General features: G+C 39.8%; 1 protein-coding gene, 1 long non-coding RNA gene and 2 other non-coding genes across 4 annotated transcripts; 2 read left to right on the forward strand and 2 right to left on the reverse strand.

The window, feature by feature from the left end:
• Window positions 1-93: 93 nt before the first annotated feature.
• On the reverse strand, window positions 94-187 carry TRNAY-GUA. The gene is made up of 2 exons: window positions 151-187; window positions 94-129 (listed from the first exon to the last, which is right to left on the reverse strand). It is a non-coding gene; the product is annotated as a tRNA-Tyr (tRNA).
• A 118-nt stretch (window positions 188-305) lies between these two features.
• Window positions 306-377, reverse strand: TRNAP-CGG. The gene has a single exon. It is a non-coding gene; the product is annotated as a tRNA-Pro (tRNA).
• A 4,333-nt stretch (window positions 378-4,710) lies between these two features.
• On the forward strand, window positions 4,711-5,245 carry LOC122669181. Its single transcript, XR_006333976.1, has 2 exons — window positions 4,711-4,788; window positions 5,216-5,245. It is a non-coding gene; the product is annotated as an uncharacterized LOC122669181 (long non-coding RNA).
• Window positions 5,246-5,402: 157 nt separating this feature from the next.
• On the forward strand, window positions 5,403-25,092 carry LOC122669178 (protein KINESIN LIGHT CHAIN-RELATED 2-like). The gene is made up of 2 exons (XM_043865870.1): window positions 5,403-7,172; window positions 24,740-25,092. Exons 1-2 carry the CDS (start codon window positions 5,488-5,490, stop codon window positions 24,969-24,971), a joined length of 1,917 nt encoding a protein of 638 aa, XP_043721805.1. The 5' UTR covers window positions 5,403-5,487; the 3' UTR covers window positions 24,972-25,092.
• The last annotated feature ends 744 nt before the right edge of the window (window positions 25,093-25,836 follow it).

Raw genomic sequence — 25,836 nt, forward strand, 5'->3', positions numbered from 1 at the left:
GAGTGAAGCTGAAACTTTATTTCTTGGTTTTCTTGCAGCGGCGCCTTCGATCTTTTCGGCGGGAAAAAATTGGAAAACTAAATTACAAAAAAGTCCGACCTGCCGGATTCGAACCAGCGACCTAAGGATATCTATTAGGAATTAATCCCACTACAGTCCTCCGCTCTACCAACTGAGCTAAGGTCGGTTTGTTATAAGTACATATATTTATCTTATTTATCAAATAATCCTCAACGTTTAAATTGGAGAAATTGAAAGAGCAAAGACAGACCCTCTATTTAACATTTTTTTGTTAAAAATGAAAGGGGGTGTTGCGAGAATCGAACTCGCGACCTCTCGCACCCGAAGCGAGAATCATACCACTAGACCAAACACCCGATTTGTTTATAATGTTAACAATAAAAAAATATATAATAAAATAAATAAATAGAGAATCATCTTACCACATTGAGGACAATGAACTCCCCAATGTTACATGTCCTTAATTTATAGAAGGTTCTATCAGCCGTCATGGGAAGGGGATGCTAGCAAGCACTCTTTATCTCCCTCCTCCTCATATGAAACGATTTTATTGCACTCCTATGTATGAAACCATTATGTCACACCTTAGTGGTGTGCTCCTCTATGCCGTTTGCTTAGAAAACCTTTTTTATTGCTATGCACATGAAATTATCTTTCGTTATGAATTTTTTTTTTATTGAACAAAAAATCTATAATGTGCCTATGCTTTCTTAAAGTTTATATTTGCACCATAACCCAGGAAATGATGGTTATGTCTAGTTGCAAGGGAAATAAATGGGAAGAAAAAAGAATTGAAGTTGAATCAAACTAAATATATATAAAAGCTTTATTGTCCTTACCTAACATAATGAAGTAACTAACTCCAAATCATTCCAAACATGCTGTTAAATTTTACTTCATAACTGAAAAATAAAGATTACATCTCAAAAGTATAATTACCAAATGGGAATGTGTTCTTTGTCTGGGAGTGTGGCCCTTACACCAGCACAAGGGTCAATGGGAGTATACATTGAAGCATTAATAGGAGCGGGATTTCTGTCTTTTATGGGGGTTGGGGAGGTTATTTCTTCCCATCTTATGTCTCAACGTAGGCGTCAAACTCCCCGATAAAGTCATTTTTACCTTACCAAATAGAGCAAGAGTTTTAAGTAGTTACACAATCGTGACTACAAGAATTTCATTCGCTCGTTCAAATCTGGTTCTACTGCACATATGTGCATGTTGCACGTATGCTCTGGGACACCACCTTTTAGGGCACATGAGGGGCCTTCCTGGAAGCTAAAAGGACATGTTTTTGTCGTTGAATGTATGTGCATCTTGCACATATATGCAGTGGAACCACGCTTACCCTTTCACCCACCAACTATGATCTCTTAATTACTCTTACGAGCTGTTGAATTGGATTTAAACGAACGGTAAAAAAATACGTTTGGCTTTGTTTTTCTTTCAAAACGTAATAATACGTGAAGATTTTTTTAAATAAAAATAAAATAAAATCTATGTATCATAATAATTGAATACAATGTGTGGGTCTTCTTAAGAGAATACTTATTTATTATAAAGTTAACACATCTGAAGATTTGTGAAGCAGATGATCTTCCTAATAAAATGACTACTAGTAACTACTTGTATGATCAAGAAGGAATCAACAAGAAAGTAGTCAAATCACAATGTTGACTACCTCATTGCCTCATGCCATTTCCTTCCATCCATCCATCCATGCAGAGTTCATCCATTTATTCAGAGTTCATCCATTTATTTAGAATTCATCGATCATGCTTCTATTAGTCCATGCATCACTCATCCATCCATATCTAGCATTCCATGCACCACTCAATATCTCTTCTTTGTCTAAAGCTTTCTCAAAGTCAAAGCTAGAGTTGGGGAGCAACAATGCAAAACACCATAACCAATATTCATCATACAAAATTCAATGTTCACCATGGAAAGTGTATCAAAGCTATCTTCTAAATCAATGTGGGTGTTAATTACCTTAAAGTTTTTTCTTCTTTTTTGTTTATATTGCCTTTTTTGGTCTCGTATTTTTTAAATCCATATGTTTAAAACATGTATCGTTCGTTTTCAATTTTGTACTTTAGTTGTTAGGTGAAGATAACTCTTCAAGTATATAACGGCACAAGGACTTGGAGATTCCAGTGTGGGATTTCAAATCCCACACATTCCCCTAATGTGTTAGCGGAACGAGACTACACCAAACAAGTGAAAATATGCATGAGGGATAAACGATAACTCTAAGCTCTGATACCATGGAGGTGTTCAATCAAATAACCTAAGCCATTAAGTGAAGAGGCACACTAGTATATGAAGTCATTCGAAGAGTTTTCTAATGTGAAATTATTCCCAATAGTGAACAACACTATGCTGCAAGTAGTAATTTAGGTACCTTATAGATTGGACTTTGCTTAGGAGACAATTTTAGGGGTTAAATACTCGATTTAACTCAACTTAGATAAGCCTTATCCCCAGTTAAATGTGATAAACTATATATTAAAGGTTTGGTTAAGGTTTTTATAACATCCCTAGTAATAATTACTTACAATCTAAAATGTTAGATGGATCAAAACACCCTCTTAATGTTTTTTCGTTTCTATTGTGACTCACAAGGCAAGAATGTCAAGCAAGGGATATCAAGTAACCAACCACTCAGGCCTAATTTTTATTGCAGACTTTTTTTTTTTTTTGACTCCAAGAATGATGTGGATTTCATGATGATGGAATTTGGAAAAGGACAAAAGCTTCTATGACAAACTTATGTTGTGTTTGATATGCATTTTCGGGAATTGGCTTCTCTCCTCCCCTTTTGTAAAAGACCCTGGCACTTATGTGTCTAGTCCTGTTAATGGTGCATGTTCGTAGCTTACATAAAGTGAGCGATGTGTCCAACCCAAGATTTGTAATCCAAGTATCAGAGTCGGGATCGATCAAACTCGGCTTGGATTGGTAAAAAATGACCAAAATCCAGGTTTTACTAGATCGGTAAAAAATAGTATAAAATACAAAAAAACCGGTACAAATTGATCAAAAAAGAATAATAAGAGTAAAAATCCCCAAAATATTGATCAAAACACCCAAAAAACAATGGCAAGTATCGGATTGGATTGGCCGATCTAACCGAGTTGACCAATCTAGGAAATGATCAAGGAATACCTTGCCAGATCAGTCTAATATCGAGATTGGCCTCGTCTATTACCGATTTGAGATTACGAACCATGGTCCAACCCTCTCACTAAAATAAAATTCACAAAATCTGGATAATTTATAATCTACCTCATGGCATATTTAAAATCTTATGCGATCCTTATATTAAGGCCGCAAAATCTAGATTCGGCTCGTCTCCTGTGAGGGCATCATCCAAAGACTGTTTGGATCCGACTCCTCTCTAGGGTACCCAAGAGGCATCCAAGGGTTGGATTGTGCCGCACACATCTCGATGCGACCTCAATCAGCCATCAGGATGTGTGCGGCACAACTCCACGACTAGATGCCCCCTTGGGCACACCCTGGGCGGTGGGCCCCCTGGAGAGGAGCTCAATCTGTCCGGTGAACCCTGTGAATGCGACACGTGGAAGAATCTCCATCAGACAGTCGAGATTAGCTACCCAGATTCAAATTATTTTCACCCTCTTCCTGGTAAAGCCCGGCAGATTACCCATACCCGATTCTGCTCCCTTTCCTTTTCATGCCTGCTTTCTTCTTCTCTCGTCTTCCCCGGAGATCGAAGATGTGAGTTCTGAGGATGCACAGCAGTGTACTTATTCTGGATTCCTTTTTTTTTTTTTTTCCAGACTTCTGATTCTTCTAATGAAGCTCTCATGGTCCAAGACTCTGATTAGGAAATGGTTCAATATCAAGAGTAAAGCTGAAGACTTTATTCTCGAAGGTGGGTCTTTGATTCTATTTGTTATTATTTTTCTCAAAAATCTGAATCTCATTCACCTTTAGGATCTTTCATGAGTTGGGTTATGTTGGTTGTTGGAAATTACGGTTTCTCTTTATGGAATAAAGTTAAGGTTTTAGGGCTGGGAATCTTAGCCTTAATTCTAGAATGAAAAATTAGTTTTACCTCTGCAACAGAATTCCCAGCTTGATTCCTTTCTAATTTCTTCAGTATTCTTTTAACACTTGTCCTTCTTCTCTCTCACTAGATTTATCCTTGAATCTTCCCCGATGGATTCTCTACTTCTGTTCATGGCTTCTTTCTCTTCTTCAGAAATTCAAAATTTTCTTTTTATCTTCTTTGTTCAGTTTGCAAATTGAGAGGTTTGAAGATGACCATGAGTGTTTTTCTCATTTGTTCTGTTTGCAAATTGAGAGGTTTGAGGATGAGCAAGAGTGCAGTGATTTGAGTCGAGGAAGAAGGGAAAAATGAGTCGCAGAAAAATAGCAAATAGGTTAGGACTCTTGCGACAAAATCTTCTCGCAGGTTTGAGTCGAAGAAGACGAAGAGGGAAAAGGAGGAAGACGAAGAGGGAATAGTAAACTAGAATCGGGTTTGGGTAATCTGCCTAAATGGGCTATCAAAGATTGAATATGGGTAGTTTAATCTCGGCCGTCGGATGGATAGGCTTCCCACGTGTCGCATTCACAGGTTCACCAGACGGTCTCTGGGCGATGCCCTCACAGGACTACAGGAGACGAGCCGAATCCGTAAAATCTCCCTTCCTATGTACCACCCCATGAAGGGTTTTCGAAGGGTTTTAGGTTTCTCGAGGATTTACGCTCCGGTCACCATATCCGGCCATTAAGGTACGCTCATCCCCCCCCCCCCTCTCTCTCTCCCTTTCTACATTTTTATACTTTTGTGTTCTTTTAAACAGAACCTATGTTCATCGTCTGTTGCTTTTCCTCTTCAAAAAACTGATTCTCCTTTTCTTTTATTCCCTTCTTTCGGGATGCTCTCTATTTGTTTGCATCTGGGCTAACCAGTAAAGTTGTCTGAAGTACAATTGAAGTTTTTGTTTCTGGGTTCTATTTTTCTCTGTAAAGGGTACTATTTTCCTGTTTTCTTTGGTTAGCTTCTTCGCTTTTCCAGTTTTTTTTTTTTTCATTTGTGGTTACCGGTTGAATCCTTCAATTGAACACCTCCCTCTTTGGCTTCAAGTTTTTTTCCATTTTTTTTAATATTACTGTCATTCATTTTCTGTGTTTCTGTTCTTTGAATTTTTTTATGTAGGGCGAGCTCTGTAACTGAAGCAGAAGAAAAGAATTGGTTCTATGTATCTGCAGAATGAGTGATAGCCAGACACAAATCTGCAATTCTGAAAGTTAAAATTAATAAGCAAAATTTGTGCATTCAAACGTGAGTCTGGAATTCTAGAATTGAGCTAGAATATGGCTAGAATCCAGGATTTTCAAAATTATAGAATCTGAAGTACAGGACCCATATAGTCCCTTGATTCTGAAATTGCATTGAGCCAAGTGAGGTTGTCCATCTTGTTTTTCACCATGAGAAGATTTTCATCTTCTCTTCTCCAGCACCTTAACCGACACAGAACCAATTGCAGAGTTCTCTCCAGAGACTTTGTATCAGACATCACTCCGTCAACCATCAAAGGAGAACAGCCCTCACCACTCTCACCTACCCATCTCAAATCCTGTAAGACAGCCCATGGATTACTGCTCCTCAAGAACAAAACCCACGAATTTAGGCACAACCCATCTCGAAATCTTGATACCCTTGTGGACAAATCGCCTCATTTGTCCTCCAGACAGAGAAAAATGAAACAAAAATCTGAAATCGAAGAAACTTTTGAGTCTGCAAAGACAACTGACGAGATCCTCAAAGCTTTTCAAGAGATGGAATATGCTTTTGATGAGAAGGAGCTTGGTCTGGCTTGCTTGAAAGTAGGCCTTAAACTGGACCAAGATGGTGAGGACCATGAGAAAGCTCTGGCTTTTGGAAATAGAGCTTTGAAGATCTTGGAAAGTGGTAGTAAAGCATCTCTACCAGTTGCCATGACTTTACACTTGATGGGTTCTGCTAGCTATAACCTGAAGAGGTTTAATGATAGCTTAGGGTATCTAAATAAAGCTAATAGGCTACTGGCAAAGTTGGAAGAAGATGGCGTCAACGCTGATGATATCAGGCCTATTCTTCATGCGGTTCAGCTTGAATTGGCTAATACGAAGACTGCAATGGGGAGAAGAGAGGAAGCTCTTGTCAATCTTCAGAGGTCTTTGGAATTGAAAGAGAAATCTCTAGGGCCAGATAGCAGGGAGCTAGGCACGGCGAATCGGGATGTAGCAGAAGCATATGTGGCAGTTTTGAATTTTAAAGAAGCTTTGCCTTTTTGTTTGAAGGCAATAGAGATACATAAAGCTCAACTAGGGAACAATTCAGTTGAGGTTGCACATGATAGGCGTATCCTTGGGGTTATCTACAGTGGGTTGGAAGAACATGAGAAGGCACTAGAGCAAAATGAACTCTCAAAAAAGGTTCTAAAGAATTGGGGTCTTCATTCTGATCTACTTCGCGCAGAAATTGATGCTGCCAATATGCAGATTGCCTTGGGGAGGTATGATGAGGCAGTTAATACTCTAAAAGATATTGTGCAGCAGACAGACAAAGAGAGTGAAACTCGTGCTCTTGTGTTCATTTCAATGGCAAAAGCCTTGTGTAATCAGGAGAAGTTTGCTGATTCAAAGAGGTGCCTTGAAATAGCATGTGGAGTTCTTGACAAGAAAGAAACTGGTTCCCCTACATTAGTTTCCGAAGGTTACATGGAGATTTCAATGCTTTATGAGACAATGAATGAGTTTGAAACTGCAATTTCACTATTAAAAAGATGTCTGGCCATACTTGAGAAGCTTCCACAAGAACAACACTCTGAAGGGAGTGTTTCTGCAAGAATAGGTTGGTTACTTCTGTTGACAGGGAAGGTGCCGCAGGCGATACCATACTTGGAAAGTGCATCAGAAATTTTGCAGGAGAGCTTTGGGCCAAAGCACTTTGGAGTGGGGTATATCTACAACAATTTGGGTGCAGCATATTTGGAGTTGGACAGGCCTCAGTCTGCTGCACAGATGTTTGCAGTTGCCAAGGACATCATGGATGTGTCACTTGGCCCTCATCATGCTGATTCGATTGAAGCATGTCAGAACCTTTCAAAAGCTTATGGTGCCATGGGGAGGTATCCCAGTTTATGACTTTACACATTTTTACTATCATATAGAAAACTATTGAAACATTAATCAACTGTTATTAGCTTATGCTATGAATATTTTCGATCCTGAATTATTATCTGCCTCATTTGGTTATTTTCTTCTGATTCCATATGCTGACTATTTGTTGGACTTGATGGTTGATATTAAATACTTTCTTAAAAAAGTTTGGCAATTTTTGTTTATGCTTCTCTTGTTGTTTCTTTCATTGTTTGGTGTACTTGGAGATGTTATCAACTGTTAGTTACAAGTTTGTGGAGTAAACATCTGATTAAATAGCTTTGAAGAAGAAGACAACCCAAAAATGGGTAAAAGGGAAGATTAGAGCTGAAACTGATTTATTTTAGTGGATGCTTCTGTTTTTTGGATGTACGGTTATGCTCTACTAAGTTTTAGTTGCTTGAGTATCATGTATGATATATTATATGGGCAAGAGAACACCACCTGGTCGGGTGGCTTCTTGATGCGGATCCGGGGTCCTGAAACCCGACTCGAATCGCTTACGGGCCCGCCCAAGTGTTAGATAACCCAAATCACAATCACTAGTGGCCAAATAGTAAATAGTTTGAAGATTTATAAGAACAGTGGCAGAATTGTAAATAACCAGAAATTTAAAGGGTCACTTAGGAAGGTGGACATGGATTAGGACACAAAAGTCTTTATAATTTTTTTGTATGGGGACAGAATGGAAAGTAAAGACAAAATAAGGATATATGTGAATAAACGAAGTAGAGAGGGACAAAGCTGGAAAGTCAGAAAATTGGAATTAGAAACACAACTCACGATTGAGGTTTCTTCAACCGTTGGAACCAAAGGAGTCATTGCAGCGTACAAGAGAAGAACTCGAGCTGCAGCCTTGGAACTTGTCTCAAACAGCTTTAAAACTCCAGATTTACCGTCGCCTAGGCCTGGTGGTTCAATTCAAACCACTGCAGTTGTGGAAATCAAGTGTTACTGGGACGAAAGATGTCTGAAACTTGAAATCAGCGATAGTTGAAGGTCCAGTCAGGAGTCAAAGCTTGTGTTCTTAGTAGGATCGATTTCAGCAACTAAAATCCTAGGGTATCTTTGTCCAGGTGAGTATACTCTTCACCCATTTTCTCACAAAATATAGTAAAAAAATAATAATAATGGAGAGAAGGTCACATGCTGGATTCCATTTTCTCACAAAATATAGTAAAAATATAATAATAATGGAGAGATAACAACAACTACTACTACTCAGCCTTATCCAAACTAAATTGGGTCGGCTACATGGATCCGGCTACATGGATCCTTGCCCTCCAATCAGCTCTAATCGAGGTCATACTTGACTCAAGGCCTAAGCTATGCATGTCTTTCCTCATCACTTCTCCTAAGGTCATTTTAGGTCTGCCCTGGCTCTTCTAGTTCGTTCAATTTGAATCAAATACTCCTCCATTGAACATGGCCATGCTCCCTCAAACGACCTTCTCTTACCTTATCATGTATTGGAGCTATGTTTGAGTTAAAATAAAACTGCAAGCGTACGGGTCAATCGTAGCTACGGGTCGAACACGAGGAGATATACGCCACTCTATTTAACTAACTTAAAAGTAATGCAAAGTGAACCAAATTAAAGTGTTAAATTAAACTAATTAAACTAACAAAAATCAATGCATCCTAACTCATAAGCATCTAACAAAATTAAGGGATTAAATCGGCGTCCTAACACATGAGCATCTAACCTATCAAACTAAAGCGAATTGAAAGGAATAAAAATGCAGCCACACATACTAACCACATAAAAAGAAATAAGGGAATAAAAATGCATCCATAAACCACAACCATATAAAATTAAAATAAAAGAAATAGAGGGGGAAAAAGAAGACGATAGAGAGAGATAGAGGAGATGGAAAATGAGATTGAGAGTTTAGATAGTAAAACCTGGATGTGCTTGCATGAATGTAATTGAAAAGCTTGAATACTTGCATAAACTTACCATGGCCTCCTCTTCTAAATCTTCAAGTCTTGTCATCAACTTAAGAACTTAGACTAGAAGACTTAAAACCTAAACTAGAATTAAGAAATTACAAACCAATTGAAGACTTAAATTGAAATTAAAACATAAACTAAACCTATTATAACCATTAACTAAAAATCATAAAAGCAAACTAGAACTTAGAAAAGCCAAAAATCCCAAATTAGAAGGAGAAGCAGAGAAGAAATTTCACTAAGTGAATGGGCAATTTTTACAAGAGAGGTAGGGGGTATTTATAGGTGGAAGAGGGGAGAAGAGAGAAGATGGAAGTGTAGGAGAAATATTCCCTAAGAAAAGAGAATATTCTCTTCTCTTTCCTCTTTTACAATGCCTTGAATCCTAAGAAAAAAGAAAAAAAAAATAGAAAGAAGAAGAAGAGAAGATTGTTTACATAAACCTTCTATTTTTGGAAAAGTAAACTTCCAATTCTAACAAGTGCTTCCTTTTCTTTGTAGATATCTTCTCCAAGCAATAAAATCAAAGCATCTTTGATTTTTCAACCTTCCATAGATGAGAAAATATAAATCTATCCCAAGTAGAATTCCAGAAGTGCCTTTGAGAAGTTGGAGGAGAGAGAGAGTAAGGGTGATGATTAGGATTCCTTCAAGAATAAATAAAATATTCATTCTGTCCTTCAGAAAACGTGGAGCATGGGGTGCTTAAATAGGCCTCACCATTGTGTTCCTTGCGAAAAATCACCCAAAATAGACCCAAATTTCGTCCAATTCGGAGTTGGGGAGCCCAAGATATCTCAAGTTGAAGTTGAATTGTCTAGAGCCTTCCAAATGGAATCTTTCGGGTACAGTAAAGTAACTTCTGATAATTGTGTTAAGGCCCTTAGAATCCGAACTTCCGCTTCACTTTGTCCCCGTTCGATTGTCAATAATTATAAATAAACCCCTACAGACCATTTTCGCGCGTCGTTACGGAAATGGCCATACCTTCTTCGTTTCAACTCGGAATCAAGTGCCGTTTGAACCGTTGCGAAGCTGACTCGATGGGTTATGCATCCAAACTATTAACACCTCTAAAAAGCTTAAAAACATCTCCTGAGCATCATCTCCTCCATTTTCACAATAATTCACCTAAACCCTGAAAAGCACAAGAAAGCACCGAGTAACTCTGTCCAGGTTTTTGTATTCCAGGTGGACATTTTCAGTGGTCTGTTCTCCCTTTTGGTCTCAAAGTTGCACCCTCCTTATTTCAACAGGCTATGCTGCAAGTATATGCGTCCATACAGGAGCATGCTCTCATTTATATTGATGATATCCTTCTCTTCTCTGACACGGAAGAAGCCCATGCTCTCGTTCTCCAGAAGTTCCTCGATGTCACTCTGGCTCATGGTGTTATGCTCTCTCCCTAAAAAATGGAAGTTACCGTTCCAACGATTGACTTCCTTGGTGTCACTATCTCCAAAGGAAGTTTCTAGCTCCAACCTCATATTGGCCGCTCACTTCTCGATTTCTTCGATGGCCCTCTCACTCGGCAGCAACTACAGCAGTTTTTCGGCATTATCAATTATATGACCGAGTTTCTTCCTCATCAGATCCGGTTCACAAGTCATCTTCACCGCCTACTCAAAAAGGATGCTCCCCCATGGTCTCATGCCCAGACCAAAGCAGTCCAGGCCCTGAAGACTCTTGCTCAGTCTCTGCCTACCTTGCAGATTCCATCCACCGGTTTACGCGTCTTACAGTCTGATGCCAGCGACACCCAATGGGGTGCTGTTCTTCTTGAAGAAACCCCGGATAAGAAGAAGCGTCGCGTCTGTGGTTACCGTAGTGGTATGTTCAAACATTTTGAACAACATTACCATTCTACCTTCAAGGAGATTCTTGCAGTCCGCTGTGGCATAGAAAAATTCCAGTTTTTTCTGGTCGGACACACTTTCCAGGTCGAGATGGACATGACAGCTTTTCCGAGAATGCTACACTTCAAGCAGAAGCATCTTCCCGAGTCTCAACTGTTACGATGGGCACAATGGTTCTCTCAATGGTCTTTCAAAGTCAAGCACATCAAAGGCAAGGACAACGTCCTCGCTGATTTCCTTTCTAGGACTAAGCCTCCTGTTTCTTCGACCATACCTATTCTCTGTATGCCTCTAACCCCCGGAGCATCTTCCTCCTCTGCTCCACCACCACTAGCAGACCCATTACTTACCCTTCTCCCCACTCTCCCCATTTCACTATTCAGTGAAATATCCCTTCGAACCTTACAAGCCAATAGTATCTCCACTTACCAGTCTGTCCTTTTTTCCATCGTCCACAAGAATGGTCTCCAATATGACTGGGTAGTCTGTCATCCCGATTATCCATTTCTCACTCCTTTTACCATTAACCCAACACTTTTTGACAAAGAATGTGTTGTGTTCTTTTGGCATCTTCTTGCAGTCCATTGGATTGCGATGACCTTCAACCGTCACACCCTCTACCATTACCTTAGTACTGTCTCCACTGTTTTCTCCAACCCTACTGGCAATTACTATTTCCGTCTTCAAAGGCCCCAATGTTTAGCCCGTTTCCTCTGCCTTTTCGCTCCAATACCTCAATGGCTATCCATGCTTTCTGCCCTCGATGATCTCCCCTTCGTCACCTACATATTTCATCCTCCCCCTGACTTCATCCATCATGACCTTGTCTCTCCTCCTGTTCTAGCACACCATTTCGTTGCCTATGACCCTATCTTCTTCCTCCATGGAACCAGTCAAGAGGATCTCTTCATCCATCGAGATGAGTCGGATTCCCACAAGGAAAAATGGTTTGCCTTCATGTCTACTATGTGTGCTCACAATCATGTCGACCCGACCACTTTGCCCGCTTGCATTCTCCAGAGTACCCGTACAGCTTGGGAAGTCAACAACGAACTCCAGCATCCGGTCATCCACCGCATCATGAGCGAACATCTGGAATTTGAAGTTGATCATGCCCTCGACCTGTTCATCCCCTATTCCAGTGACAGCGGCCTCGACACTGATTAGTCCTAAAGTAACTATAGTTTGCGATCGGTTGTCTGTAAAGTAACTATGGTTTATATTTTGGCTTAAAGTAACTAAAGTTTGTCGGTTGGTTGTAATAATCATGGTTAGTCTGTTACCATGGTTAAGTTAGTTTGTTGGTTGTAATAATCATGGTTAGTCTGTGACCATGGTTTAGTTTGTATTTTTGCCTATTTATTGAGCTACTCTGCTCTTGTAAAATTCGGATTTCCGCAAGTAATAGAATATTCTGAATATGGTATCAGAGCCGTAATCAACGATGAACTGATAGCGACCTTTGTCTTCGCCAAGCGGTCCAACGTTAGGGCAACCAGCCTGATAACGGAGCCATAAAGGATCGGGGCCCTTCTTCTTCTGCCTCGGCTTGGGAGTCGGAGCAGGGGGAGCAGGAGCAGGGTCATCAAGATCATCAACCTGCTCCATCCAATCTTCTGGAAGAGAGACTGGAATAGCAGTACACATGTCAGCCGGTCTAGGATAGGTGACAAGAGTTCGACCATCCTCAAGAGGCTTGTAGACGGGATTTGTCGCCGTCAAGGGTGGAGTTGCAGCCGGGATATTATGTGTGGATTCATATGCCGTGATCCATGATTCAGGAATTAGCTTGAGGAGCTCTGCGCGGCCGATCTGTCTAGGAACATGAGTGATCGTAGGGATCCGATCTTCGCCGATCTGGACGAAGAGAGCTGCATTGTTGCTAGAGAATCCTGTGTTGAGATTCATGGCATGATTCTGGAGTCTGTAACAGATCTGGTAATGAAGAGTGGCTGCAATCGTCGTTTCTCTCTGTGGTGCACCAGTAAGCTGGATCAGGAACTGCCAGGCATCATGATCTTGATGACCCTGGTATGAGCTTTCTTTCTTCAGAGCTTACTGGTGCCCCATTGCTCTTTAATCATAAATCTTTCTTCAGGGCTGGGGAGGTGAGCTTAATGGCCAAAGAGCTTACTGGAGGTAATCCGAGCGTGTGGTATGAGCTTTGAAGCAAATCATAACTGTGCTCATCAGATTCCCCCACACTTGAACGTTACTTGTCCTCAAGTAAAGCAAAAGATTAACTAACCTAGAATGCAAAAAAAATCCTAACTCACTTTCGTAGGAATCACGGTTGTACTTAGCATGTGCAACAAGCCTTTCAACTCCTAGATTACCCCTAGTGGACGAGTTGTGTCTCGTGGGTGTTTGCAGTGAATATACACCCAAAATTCAATAAATAAAAGAGAATGATGTAAATTTTTCTCATGGCATAAGTAAGATAGGGCACACAATCTCAAAGAAATACTCAACTAAAGATTATGGAGCCAAAGGTTCCCCCACACTTGAATTTTATCACCCCACATCAATTCAAGTAACAAGCATGCATCAAGGTCAAGGGATCTCCTCATATTTTCTGAACACTACTCACCTTCAAGTAAACCACTCATAGCACTGATGGAACCAAAGACTTAGGCATTGAGTATTTTTGACCAAACTTTCTTTTCCAGGCATTATGGCAAAAGTGTTTTTTTTTTTTTTTTTCTCAACAACAAACTCTTTTTCTACTCTACTACTGTTCTCTGAATGACATGGTGGAGCATACACCAGACACTTAAATACTTGGTAGCTTTGCTTTTTGCATGTATCCATAAGACATTGAGACATTGATGCAAGAGTTTTTTTTTTGAGTTTCCTTCCAAGGAATTTCGATCAAGTCACCCTGCTTCATGAGGTACAGTGCCTTGTCTAGTCCCAAGGAATTCCACTTTTCTTTCTGTTTCTCTCTTTTTTTTTTTTTTTTTTCATTTACTTTCACTTTCATGCCTTGCCACAAACAAATTGGTCTCAACTACTAGCCAAAAGATCAAAGGGGTCCATAAACACATAGAGGAATCTAACCATCACATGAAGTAGCACTCATATTTTCAAACTCAATCCCCATCACCGGATACAAACCAACTACCATCCTTGAAAAGGGATTTTTTTATTATTTCGCATGCTAGGGCACCTAATTCCCTCTCACTCTCGCTTTGCAAATCGAAGAGACTTATGCACATAACCAAAAACTATCGCCACAATCAAAATTCACAAAATTCACAATTAAAGTCCAACACACCCCCCCACACTTAATTCATGCAGTGTCCTCAATGCATGCAAAAAAGAAAGAATAAGGACAAGGGAGGGGATACATACCAGGATATCAGGGGTCAAGGTAAAGAGGCCCATGGAGATCCATGGACTCTTCTTCAACTGGAGTAGGCATCTCTATGTACGGCTTCAATCTTTGGCCATTAACCTTGAAAGTAGCTCCTGTACTTGGATTGAGGACTTCAACAGCCCCATGAGGATAAGCTTTTTGAACAATATAGGGGTCATCCCATCTAGAACGCAGCTTACCTGGAAAGATATGTAAACGAGAATTGTACAACAAAACTTTCTGGCCTACCTCAAAAGATTTTCTCAAAATGTGCCTATCATGGAAAGCCTTGGTTTTTTCCTTGTAAATTCGGGCATTCTCATATGTCTCATTCCTAAGCTCTTCCAACTCAGATAGTTGGAGTTTCCTATGGGCACCTGCAGTGGGTAGGTCAAAGTTAAGCTTCTTGATAGCCCAAAAGGCCTTGTGCTCAATCTCTACAGGTAAGTGACATGCCTTTCCATACACCAGACGGTACGGAGATTGACCAAGATCGGTCTTGAAAGCTGTCGTATGGGCCCACAACGCATCTACCAACCGGTTAGACCAATCCTTGCGGTTCAGGTTGATGGTTTTCTCAAGAATTTGCTTGATCTGCCTATTTGAAACCTCAACCTGGCCACTGGTCTAGGGATGGTAGGGTGTGGCCAACTTATGGACGACACCATACTTTCTCATGAGGGCCTCAAAAGGCCGATTACAAAAATGCTTGCCCCGATCACTAATGATAGCCGGGGGAGTACCAAAATGGGAGAAGATGTTCTCCTTCAGAAATTTCACGACCACCTTGTGGTCATTGGTCTTACAAGCAACTGCCTCAATCCATTTGGACACATAGTCCACAACAAGTAATATGTACAGGTTACCAAAAGAGTTGGGGAAAGGCCCCATGAAATCAATACCCCATACATCAAACACCTCAACCACCAGAATTGGGTTGAGGGGCATCATATTTCTCTTAGTAAGACGCCCTAAGGATTGGCATGAAGAACATGCCTTGCAATAAGTAAAAGCGTCTTTAAACAGACTAGGTCAATAAAATCCACATCTGTAAAACCTTGGCATAGTCTTATTAGGCCCAAAATGGCCTCCACAAGCCTCGATCATGGCAAAAAGATAAGACAGATTGTTGCTCATGATCGGGACACATCTCCGGATTACTTGATCCGGGCAGGTCTTAAAAAGATAAGGATCATCCCAAAAGAAATACTTAACTTGTGAAAAGAAATGATTCTTATCTTGGGTGGACCAATGTACAGGTGTCACGCCCGTAACCAGATAATTAACAATGTCAGCAAACCAAGGTTCACTAGACACTACCATCAGATACTCATCAGGAAAATTCTCGTTGACTGGAGAATCAATAGTCAAGGAATTAGGCAGCCGGGATAGATGGTCTGCAACCAAATTTTCACACCCTTTCTTATCCCTAATTTCAAGATCAAATTCTTGTAACAAAAGGACCCACCTAATGAGGCGAGCCTTGGCATCTTTCTTCTGCACAAGATATTTGATAGCTACATGGTCAGTATAAACAATCATATGTGATCCAACCAAGTAGAGCCTAAACTTCTCTAAAGCAAACACAACAGCTAAAAATTCTTTCTCAGTGGTGGTATAATTAAGTTGTGCATCATTGAGAGTCCGACTTGCATAATAAATCACATGGGGCAATTTGTTGATTCTTTGCCCAAGAACAGCCCCTATAGCAAAATCAGAGGCATCACACACAAGCTCAAATGAAATTATCCAATTTGGAGCTTGAATAATGGGGGCTGAGGTCAAAGCTCTTTTCAATTGCTCAAAACTATCATGACACTCAAAAGAGAAATCAAATGGGCAGTCCTTTGCCAAAAGAGAAGTGAGAGGTCTAGCTATCTGGCTAAAGTCCTTGATGAATCTCCTGTAAAAACCTGCATGGCCAAGAAAAGATCTATTGTCCTTCACACTCTTAGGTGGTTGTAAATTGGCAATAAGGTCCACCTTAGATCTATCAACCTTGATCCCTTCTTTGGACACAATGTGACCAAGAACTATGCCTTGCTTTACTATGAAGTGGCACTTCTCCCAATTCAGGACCAAGTTCTTTTCTATGCATCTTTTAAGAACCAAAGAGAGATGATGCAAGCAATTAGAAAAAGTAGAGCCGTGAATAGAAAAATCATCCATAACACCTCTAGGAAGTGCTCTACCATATTAGAAAAGATACTCATCATGCACCTTTGGAATGTAGCAGGGGCATTGCAAAGCCCAAAAGGCATACGCCGGTAGGCAAAGGTTCCATAAGGGCATGTGAAAATGGTCTTGTGTTGGTCCTCTAGAGCAATAGGAATTTGGTTATAGCCTACATAACCATCAAGAAAACAATAATATTCATGGCTAGCTAGTCTCTCTAACATCTGATCAATAAAAGGCAAGGGGAAGTGGTCCTTCCAAGTTGCCGCATTCAATTTCCTATAGTCAATGTACACTCTCCATCCCGTTTGGATACGGGTTGGAATCAACTAATTATTGGCATTCTCAACTACAGTGACTCCTCCTTTCTTAGGTACAACCTGCATAGGACTCACCCATTGGCTATCAGAAATAGGATAAATGATGCCATGATCCAAGCATTTTAGGATCTCTTTCTTGATTGCCTCTTTCATCACAGGATTAGCCCTCCTTTGGGGTTCCCTAGAAGGTTTGGAACTCTCCATCAGATGTATATGATGTTGAACAATGGAGGGGCTAATACCTTTGATGTCAGACATGGTCCAACCTATGGCTTCCTTATGGTCCTTTAAAAGCGTAATCAACTCTTCTTCCTGAATAGAAGTCAAATCAGAAGCAATAATAACAGGAAGAGTATGATCATGTCCTAAGAAGGTATACTTGAGGTTGGAGGGCAATGCCTTCAACTCTAATGTGGGGGGCTCAATAATAGAGGGTTTGGGAATGGAAGTGGATAGGGGTCCAAGGGGCTCCAAAGGTGGTTGGATGCTCTAGACCTCAGATAAGGGGGTATCATCAACACCCTCCAATTCCTGCATGCATTCTTGAAATCCCGAATCAAAATCAATCTCAAAGAACGTATCAATATCATCGGGAAATCCTTGAAGCATATGCACCTCGTCATCCATATTAGGCTGCTTGCCCAACCTAAACACATTAAGTCAACAGAAGTATTGCCAAAAGATAATTTCATGAGACCATTCCTACAATTGATTAAAGCATTACTGGTAGCTAGGAATGGTTTACCCAATATGATTGGGATTTGGTCCTTGAAGTTGACAGTGGGTTGGGTATCTAAAACAATAAAATCCACAGGAAAAATAAATTCTCCAACCTTCAATAGGACATCCTCAATCATTTTCTTAGGAACTTTAACCGACCGATCTGTAAGTTGAACAGTAATTTTGGTCGGTTTCAGTTCTCCCAATCCCAGTTGTTGGTAGACATGATAGGGTAAGAGGTTCACACTTGCACCAAGGTCCAATAAGGCATGATCAATAGTGGTATGGCCTATAGTGCAAGAGATGGTGGGGTTTCCAGGATCTTTATGCTTGGTTGCTACTGGCTGTGAGATTAGAGAACTAATGTTAGCAGCCAAGAATGCCTTTTTGGGCACATTAGTGGTTCGCTTTTGGGTGCATAAGTCTTTGAGGACTTTAGCATAAGCGGGGATCTGGGCAATAGCATCCAACAAGGGGATATTCACCTGAACCTGTTTGAACACATTCAATATCTTCTCCATAGAAGGAGACTTCTTGTTAACCAACCTATTTGGGAAAGGGGCAGGTGGGGTATAAATTCTTTTAGGGTTGGTCTTTTTAACTTCCTCAACAGAATCTTCTTTGGTTTCCTCAACCAAATCATCTGGTATATCTTTAGGTTCATCAGACGAACCTGGAACAGTAGGCACTTCAATGGCCTCTTCAGAAGGGGGAGAGTCAACAGGAGTATGAGATGGTAAAGACTCGAGGTGCACTAGCCTTGTTGATACTCACGGCTACTCCTTAAAGTATAAACAACATTTACCTGTCTGGAGGGCCCTTGTCTGTTGGCCTTGTGCAACATTGGTTGGAGGAGCTTGGGTACCTTGCTGAATATGAACCTGATGCCTAGGATTTGGCTCAGGTTGGCTAGGTAACTTCCCTGTTTCCCTCTCATGCAAGATTGTGACAAGTTGGGTGAGTTGTTTTTCCATGTTATTGTGGCTTGTCATGAGAAGAGCTATCTTGTTGTCCATCTCATTCAGTCTTGTTGCCTCTCCTGTATTGGTAAACCCTGGGGGTTGCTGATAAGGTGCAAGGAGAGGAGGCCTAGCAGAATTAATAGAAGGTCCTGGATGAGGACGAGGGGGAAAGGGGTTAGGAGACATTCCTTAGCTTTGTGGTGCATAGTTGGGCCTTTGGGCACCAAGCTGGCCTTGATGGTTAAAGTTGGATTGGCCTGCTTGGTTCCCTTGATTCCATGAGAAATTGGGGTGATTTCTCCATCCTGGATTGTAAGTATTGCTATATGGGTTATTTTGGTAAAGAGCATTTACATTCTCAGTGCTGGAATTGCCCACCAAGGTGTTGGGGCATTCCTCAGAAAGGTGTCTAGGGGTTTGGCACCAACTGCATACCGACACATGGTTGACCTTGCTGACCGGATTAACTGGTATAGACTCTTTAAGAACTATGGACTCCAACAGTTTTATGAGGCTGTCAAGTTTGGCCTCCTTGGCTGGCATACCGATACCCCTTAGTGGTCCTTTCAGCCTCTTGGGAAGATTCCCATTCCCTAGTCTTATCAGCCAAGTTGGTTAAGAATGTCTATGCATCATTCTCCTCAGAAAAAGAAGTAAAGCCTGCTGGACACATAGACTCTACAAGTTGCTTGGTCTGATAATCAATACTCTCATAAATAATTTGGCATAGCTGCCACAATTCAAAATCATGGTGAGGGCATTCTAAGAGGAGGTCCTTGAATCTTTCCATGAATTTAGAAAAGGACTCATGTGGTTTCTGCCTGAACTGGAGCATGTTACTTTTAAGCTTATTGATCTTGTGAAGAGGGAAGAATTTTCTCAAAAAGACATGGTGAACTCATCCCATGTATTAATGGAGTTTGTTGGCAGTCCATAGAGTACTTCTTGGCCTGGTCTTTCAGGGCAAAGGGTATAAGCCTAAGCCTAACTGCATCATTAGTCAAATTCTGGACCTTAATTAGAACACAGACCTCCTCAAATTCCCTAAGGAAGAGATATGCATCCTCATTAGCCATCCCATGGAAATGGGGTAGCATGCTGATGAAGTTGGTCTTGAGTTCATAGTTATTCCCTGTAACAACAGGCAGACTAATGCATGAGGGCTGTGCAGCCCTGGTGGGGTAAAACCTATCCTTAAGAGTCTTGGGTTGTTGGTCACCCATGGTCAAAGGTGGTAGAAAAGGTGGTCTTCTAATAAGACGATTACTTGAATCACGAGTCCACACCTTAGCCACCTAAACAGATATGAGGTCTCCTTTAGAAAAATTAAAGAAAAATAAAACACTTAAAAAAATAAAATAAAAAATGTAGCGTCATAGGTAACTTAATCCTATGAGGGACACCAAAAGATGGGGGGTTGAAGCATATGAAGGACTTTAGATTGGGCGCACACTATTTCAAACATAAGAGAAACAAGAAGAGGTTTTCAAAAACTGATTTTTTTTTTTTCAAAAAAAGAAGAGAAAATAATAAACTAAAACACTTCGAACTACTTAAAAATCAGATAAATAAAATGGACAATAATCTCCCTGGCAACGGCGCCAAAAACTTGTTTGAGTTAAAATAAAACCGCAAGCGTACGGGTCAATAGTAGCTACGGGTCGAACACGAGGAGATATACGCCACTCTATTTAACTAACTTAAAAGTAATGCAAAGTGAACCAAATTAAAGTGTTAAATTAAACTAATTAAACTAACGAAAATCAATGCATCCTAACTCATAAACATCTAACAAAATTAAGGGATTAAATCGGCGTCTTAACACATGAGCATCTAACCTATCAAACTAAAGCGAATTGAAAGGAATAAAAATGCAGCCACACATACTAACCACATAAAAAGAAATAAGGGAAAAATGCATCCATAAACCACAGCCATATAAAATTAAAATAAAAGAAATAGAGGGGGAAGAAGAAGAAGATAGAGAGAGATAGAGGAGATGGAGAATGAGATTGAGAGTTTAGATAGTAAAACCTGGATGTGCTTGTATGAATGTAATTGAAAAGCTTGAATACTTGCATAAACTTACCATGGCCTCCTCTTCTAAATCTTCAAGTCTTGTCATCAACTTAAGAACTTAGACTAGAAGGCTTAAAACCTAAACTAGAATTAAGAAATTACAACCCAATTGAAGACTTAAATTGAAATTAAAACATAAACTAAACCTATTATAACCATTAACTAAAAATCATAAAAGCAAACTAGAACTTAGAAAAGCCAAAAATCACAAATTAGAAGGAGAAGAAGAGAAGAAATTTCACTAAGTGAATGAGCAATTTTTACAAGAGAGGTAGGGGGTATTTATAGGTGGAAGAGGGGAGAAGAGAGAAGATGGACGTGTAGGAGAAATATTCCCTAAGAAAAGAAAATATTCTCTTCTCTTTCCTCTTTTACAATGCCTTGAATCCTAAGAAAAAAGAAAAAAAAAATAGAAAGAAGAAGAAGAGAAGATTGTTTACATAGACCTTCTATTTTTAGAAAAGTAAACTTCCAATTCTAACAAGTGCTTCCTTTTCTTTGTAGATATCTTCTCCAAGCAATAAAATTAAAGCATCTTTGATTTTTCAACCTTACATAGATGAGAAAATATAAATCTATCCCAAGTAGAATTCCAGAAGTGCCCTTAAGAAGTTGGAGGAGAGAGAGAGTAAGCGTGATGATTAGGATTCCTTCAAGAATAAATAAAATATCCATTCTGTCCTTCAGAAAACGTGGAGCATGGGGTGCTTATGTAGGCCTCACCATTGTGTTCCTTGCGAAAAATCACCCAAAATAGACCCAAATTTTGTCCAATTCGGAGTTGGGGAGCCCAAGATATCTCAAGTTGAAGTTGAACTGCCCAGAGCCTTCCAAATGGAATCTTTCGGGTACAGTAAAGTAACTTTTGATAATTACGTTAAGGCCCCTAGAATCTGAACTTCCGCTTCACTTTGTCCCCGTTCGACTGTCAATAATTATAAATAAACCCCTGCAGACCATTTTCGCGCTTCGTTACGGAAATGGCCATAACTTCTTCGTTTCAACTCGGAATCAAGTACCGTTTGAACCGTTGCGAAGCTGACTCAATGGGCTATGCATCCATACTATTTACACCTCTAAAAAGCTTAAAAACATCTCCTCCATTTTCACAATAATTCACCTAAACCCTGAAAAGCACAAGAAAGCACCGAGTAACTCTGTCCAATGTGGTAAAATGTATGCTTTATGCCCTAAGATTTCACACATAAATGCGCTCATCAAGCTACTCCCAAATCAGTTCTAATATGATTATTCCTTACTTTATCCTTCCTAGTTTTGCCACTCATCCATCTCAACATCCTCATCTCCGCTACGCTGAGTTTATCTATATTATGCTTTTTAACTGCCCAACATTCCGCACCATACATTATAGCCGGTCGTATGACTGTCATATAAAATTTTCCTTTAAGATTAAAAAGAATACGCCGATCACACAACACTCCGGATGCACCTCTCCACTTCAGCCATCCTATTTTATGGATGAAAAAAAATTAATGAGTCTCCCTTCCCCGTTTGATAAACAACACAGGAAAGAGGTTTTTGCACTTCAAAAAGCTGGTCAGAACATAGATCTCATAATTTTTTTGGCCATTTTACAGATTGAATTTTGTTTATGGGTTAAATCTGTCTCGTCAAACTCTTGGATAGAGTCCTCCTTTTGGGAGAATGGGAGTGTGGGTATAGCAATGACTCTTCATAATCAATTCCAGTTGCTTTTTTAAGAAATTGCACATGTTCATCTGTAGTTGTACTCCTCTTTTTCTTAGGTCTTGCTGCAATGAAATTTTGGTTTGGTTCAAGTTTGTATTGAAGTAGTGCAGGAATACGAAAGAATCTTTCCAGATTCTGGTCTTAAACCCTAACTTCAGTGTTTCGACTCCTGAAGATCTAACCCTAATCTGCCTTCTCTTGGATTTGAGCTTGAGAGCCTAATTATGGCTAGGGTTCTATTATTGCCATTAAACTATCAACCCAGAACGTGAAAACAGGAACCACAAGTGAAATATTAACCAGATTTGAATAAAGTAAAGCAGGAAAGAAACAAATCTGTTGAGCAAACAGAGGGTCCATGTAGATACTTGGTGAAGATTGACAGGAGTTTGAAAGACCTGTAACTTTGTAAAAATAGAAAAGAAATGCAAAATATACTGAACAAACTTTTTGGTTTGGTACAATGTACTTTGAGTTTGTTTTTGGTCGATGTAGATAAATCACCTAAAGGGTTTATTTTATTGAAAATAAGCTTTGGGTTGGGTCATATATGTATTGGGATTTTGATCCCATGGGTTTACTTTGTAATTGACCAATTTAATGAGCCTAAAGTATGGGTAGAAAGAAAACAGGATTTGCTTCATTAGTTTAACTAGAGTTCTATTTTGAGTCTGTTTTCTTTATCATTTGACTTTCCTAGTCAATTTAGGATACCTTATTAGTTAAGGATTGGGTTAGGCCTTTCCTTTTTAGTGTCTAAGTCTATTTTTGAGTCTTCTATATAAATTTGTAAGGGAGGCCAGCATTGTACACGAATTTGATTAATGAAATTGTGGCTTGAGCCTTGTGAAAATCCTGAGATAAGCTGGGTGAGATGCCCAGGCTGAGATAGCCAACCCTTCCTTTTCCCGTTCTTCTTCCCTACTCGATCCCCATCCTTCTTCTATTTTCTTTTTTGTTTTAAAGCCTGCAACCAAGTCATCGGATGTGTATTCTGGAGTTTGCATCAAGGTTTTGAGATCCAAGAGTCATTCAACACCACTGGTTCGATTGTTGTGGCTTCTCTTTATTCTTAATTGTTGCTTCAACAGGTTACAAATTTGTGGGTTTTTTTTTTCATTTGTTACTACACCCAAGCAAAATGTTCCCTGATTTGAGTTCCCATTGTTCTCTTGGTTTCCTCATATGATTTCTTGTTTATTGGAGGGTTTTCTATTTGATCCTGCCTGGGATTAGACCTATTCTGGTTCTAGTCTTACATTATTGGTAGAAGTGTAGAACATATTGAAGAAGCATTTGAGGGGAGACTTGAACAACCATGATTTGTAGGGCAGTTTGGTTTGGCATTTTCAGCTTGAAAGCAGACCCAAAACTCTGTCCATCGCAGTATTCTATTTACCATGTGATTGAACATAGTTTGAACTAGATTTGACTGGTAATGCAAAATGCTCAGCAAGGGAAGTATCTGAAGCTGATGGATGAGCACGAGCTCAAGTTAACTATCAGAAAATCTTTCACCATCTAGGGTCTATGACTCTACGTTTGATCAGAAATGGTTTCCTCTGTTTTCTCTTGGTGCCCAGGCCGGTAATCAAGGAGGCTCTGGTTTTGAAACTAGAACCTTTAAAAGCTGCAAACCAAGTATGCGAATAAACAGAACAAGTAAATTAAAAGGGGAGGGGGGCTACAGTGATAATGTTTTGAAACTATGGGAATGTGGAGATGCAGAGGAGAAGGAGATGAAAAGAATGACAATGAAAAATGCTAGAGGATTTTGCTCAACAGAACAGCACATAACACTTTGCAAACCAAAAACAAAAAATAGATATCAGCCAGAATCATTCAAAAAATCACAAATGACTATGAATCAGTCACCCCCAAAAAAAAGTCTAAGTGATGTGGAATGGATACATCGGGTGCTCTATATGTTTACGAGAACACCTCAAAATGCTTTTTTCTTTATCAATGTGCTTATCTATTTATTGTTTGTTTTTCCTTCTTCACTGGTAAATGCTGTCACTTATAAAATTGTCTGCAACTCCAATGGAGCACGGAGCACTGGTCTTCGTTTATACATGATGTGGAATGGATACATCGGGTGCTCTATATGTTCACGAGAGCACCTCAAAATGCTTTTTTCTTTATCAATGTTCTTATCTATTTATTGTTTTTTTTTTCCCTTTGTCACTGGTAAATGCTGTCACCTATAAAATTGTCTGCAACTCCAATGGACCACTTTTCTTCTTTTATACATACATAATTGTACATAAATGTTTATCTTGTTATGCACGGCTGTCGACTCCATCTTGTTGACGTGAAATGTAGCATTCAGCAAGACTTCACTCCACTATTTATTATACTGTTGGAGTTTATTACTGAATCAATTTCTTGCGACTTCTGCAGCTATGCACTTGCAATGGAGTTCCAGCAGCGAGTAATTGATGCATGGGAGAGTCATGGACCAAGTGCAAGAGATGAATTTAGAGAAGCACACCGACTTCTTGAACAGCTTAAGAACAAGGCTCGTGGTTCTTCATCAAACGAGGTTCCTACAAAGGCTTTGCCTCTTCCTCAAAGTAGTGAACTTTCTAGTATCAGGAGATCAAGACCTGATGTTCAGGTTAGTGAGAAGTGATCAAATAGACATGGATTTTGGTTAGAACTTAGAACCTTCTTTTCTGTTCACAAGCATTCATTGGTTTTACATGGTCTTTTAAAGGGACAAGTGATCAAGCACTCGGAAACAATGAGGCTTTGTTTCTTGATTACTTTAGTTTTTGAGATGAAGGGAACTTCTGGTTTACTTATTCTTGGCAGTTTTAGGAGGCAGCCAATTGTCTCATGCCAAACATATTTAGCTAAGTTGCAGCTACGCAATTTGGTAAACCTGCTTATTCTGTCTTATTCATATCTTGGGTACCAAGAAATAATGGCCTGATCTGAGTTTTAAAACTCGGGATCAGATTGGCCGGATCCGCTGGTTTGGATCGGAATCAGCTCTTTAAAATCCTCTTCCTGATGAGACCCCGTCATTAAAACATTCAGAACATACAGTTCACCCACATATATTGGCTGCAACAGAAGTGACCTTAATAAGCTCTTCAGGTTCTCTGGTATGCAATCCGTCAGTCTCTCAGTATTCCCATCGTATATTCTTTCCCACCCTAAAACCCATCTAGGTCCAATTTCTGTCCTACCCTCATTGTAGCTCTTCTTTTGTGAAACTTCCACATTTTACTCGTCAGGGAGTCCGACCAAAAACTGCTACATTTGGCTCTTCCATCTCAAAATGCCAAGCTCTGCTGTATCCTCTATTCACGTACTGCTTAAAAAAGAGGAGGTGAACTCATTGCAAAATGAGACCACTAGTACAACATGCAAATTTTATCCAGCAGAACAAAGTGAAAATTTAAATGGGTTATCTATTTACGAAGTCAAATTTTTAACCAATTTTTATGTGAAAATTTTACAACAATAATGAGAATAGGCATAATCAAGAA

This window comes from Telopea speciosissima, chromosome 7, assembly GCF_018873765.1.
Source record: "Telopea speciosissima isolate NSW1024214 ecotype Mountain lineage chromosome 7, Tspe_v1, whole genome shotgun sequence".
Lineage (NCBI taxonomy): Eukaryota > Viridiplantae > Streptophyta > Magnoliopsida > Proteales > Proteaceae > Telopea > Telopea speciosissima.

What these genes read in the sequence shown, in the direction of transcription:
- LOC122669178 (XM_043865870.1), top strand. Translation starts at nt 5,488, where the DNA reads ATGAGAAGATTTTCATCTTCTCTTCTCCAGCACCTTAACCGACACAGA. An exon ending in GCTTATGGTGCCATGGGGAG is followed by an intron (nt 7,173 to 24,739) that starts GTATCCCAGTTT and finishes CGACTTCTGCAG; the next exon opens with CTATGCACTTGCAATGGAGT.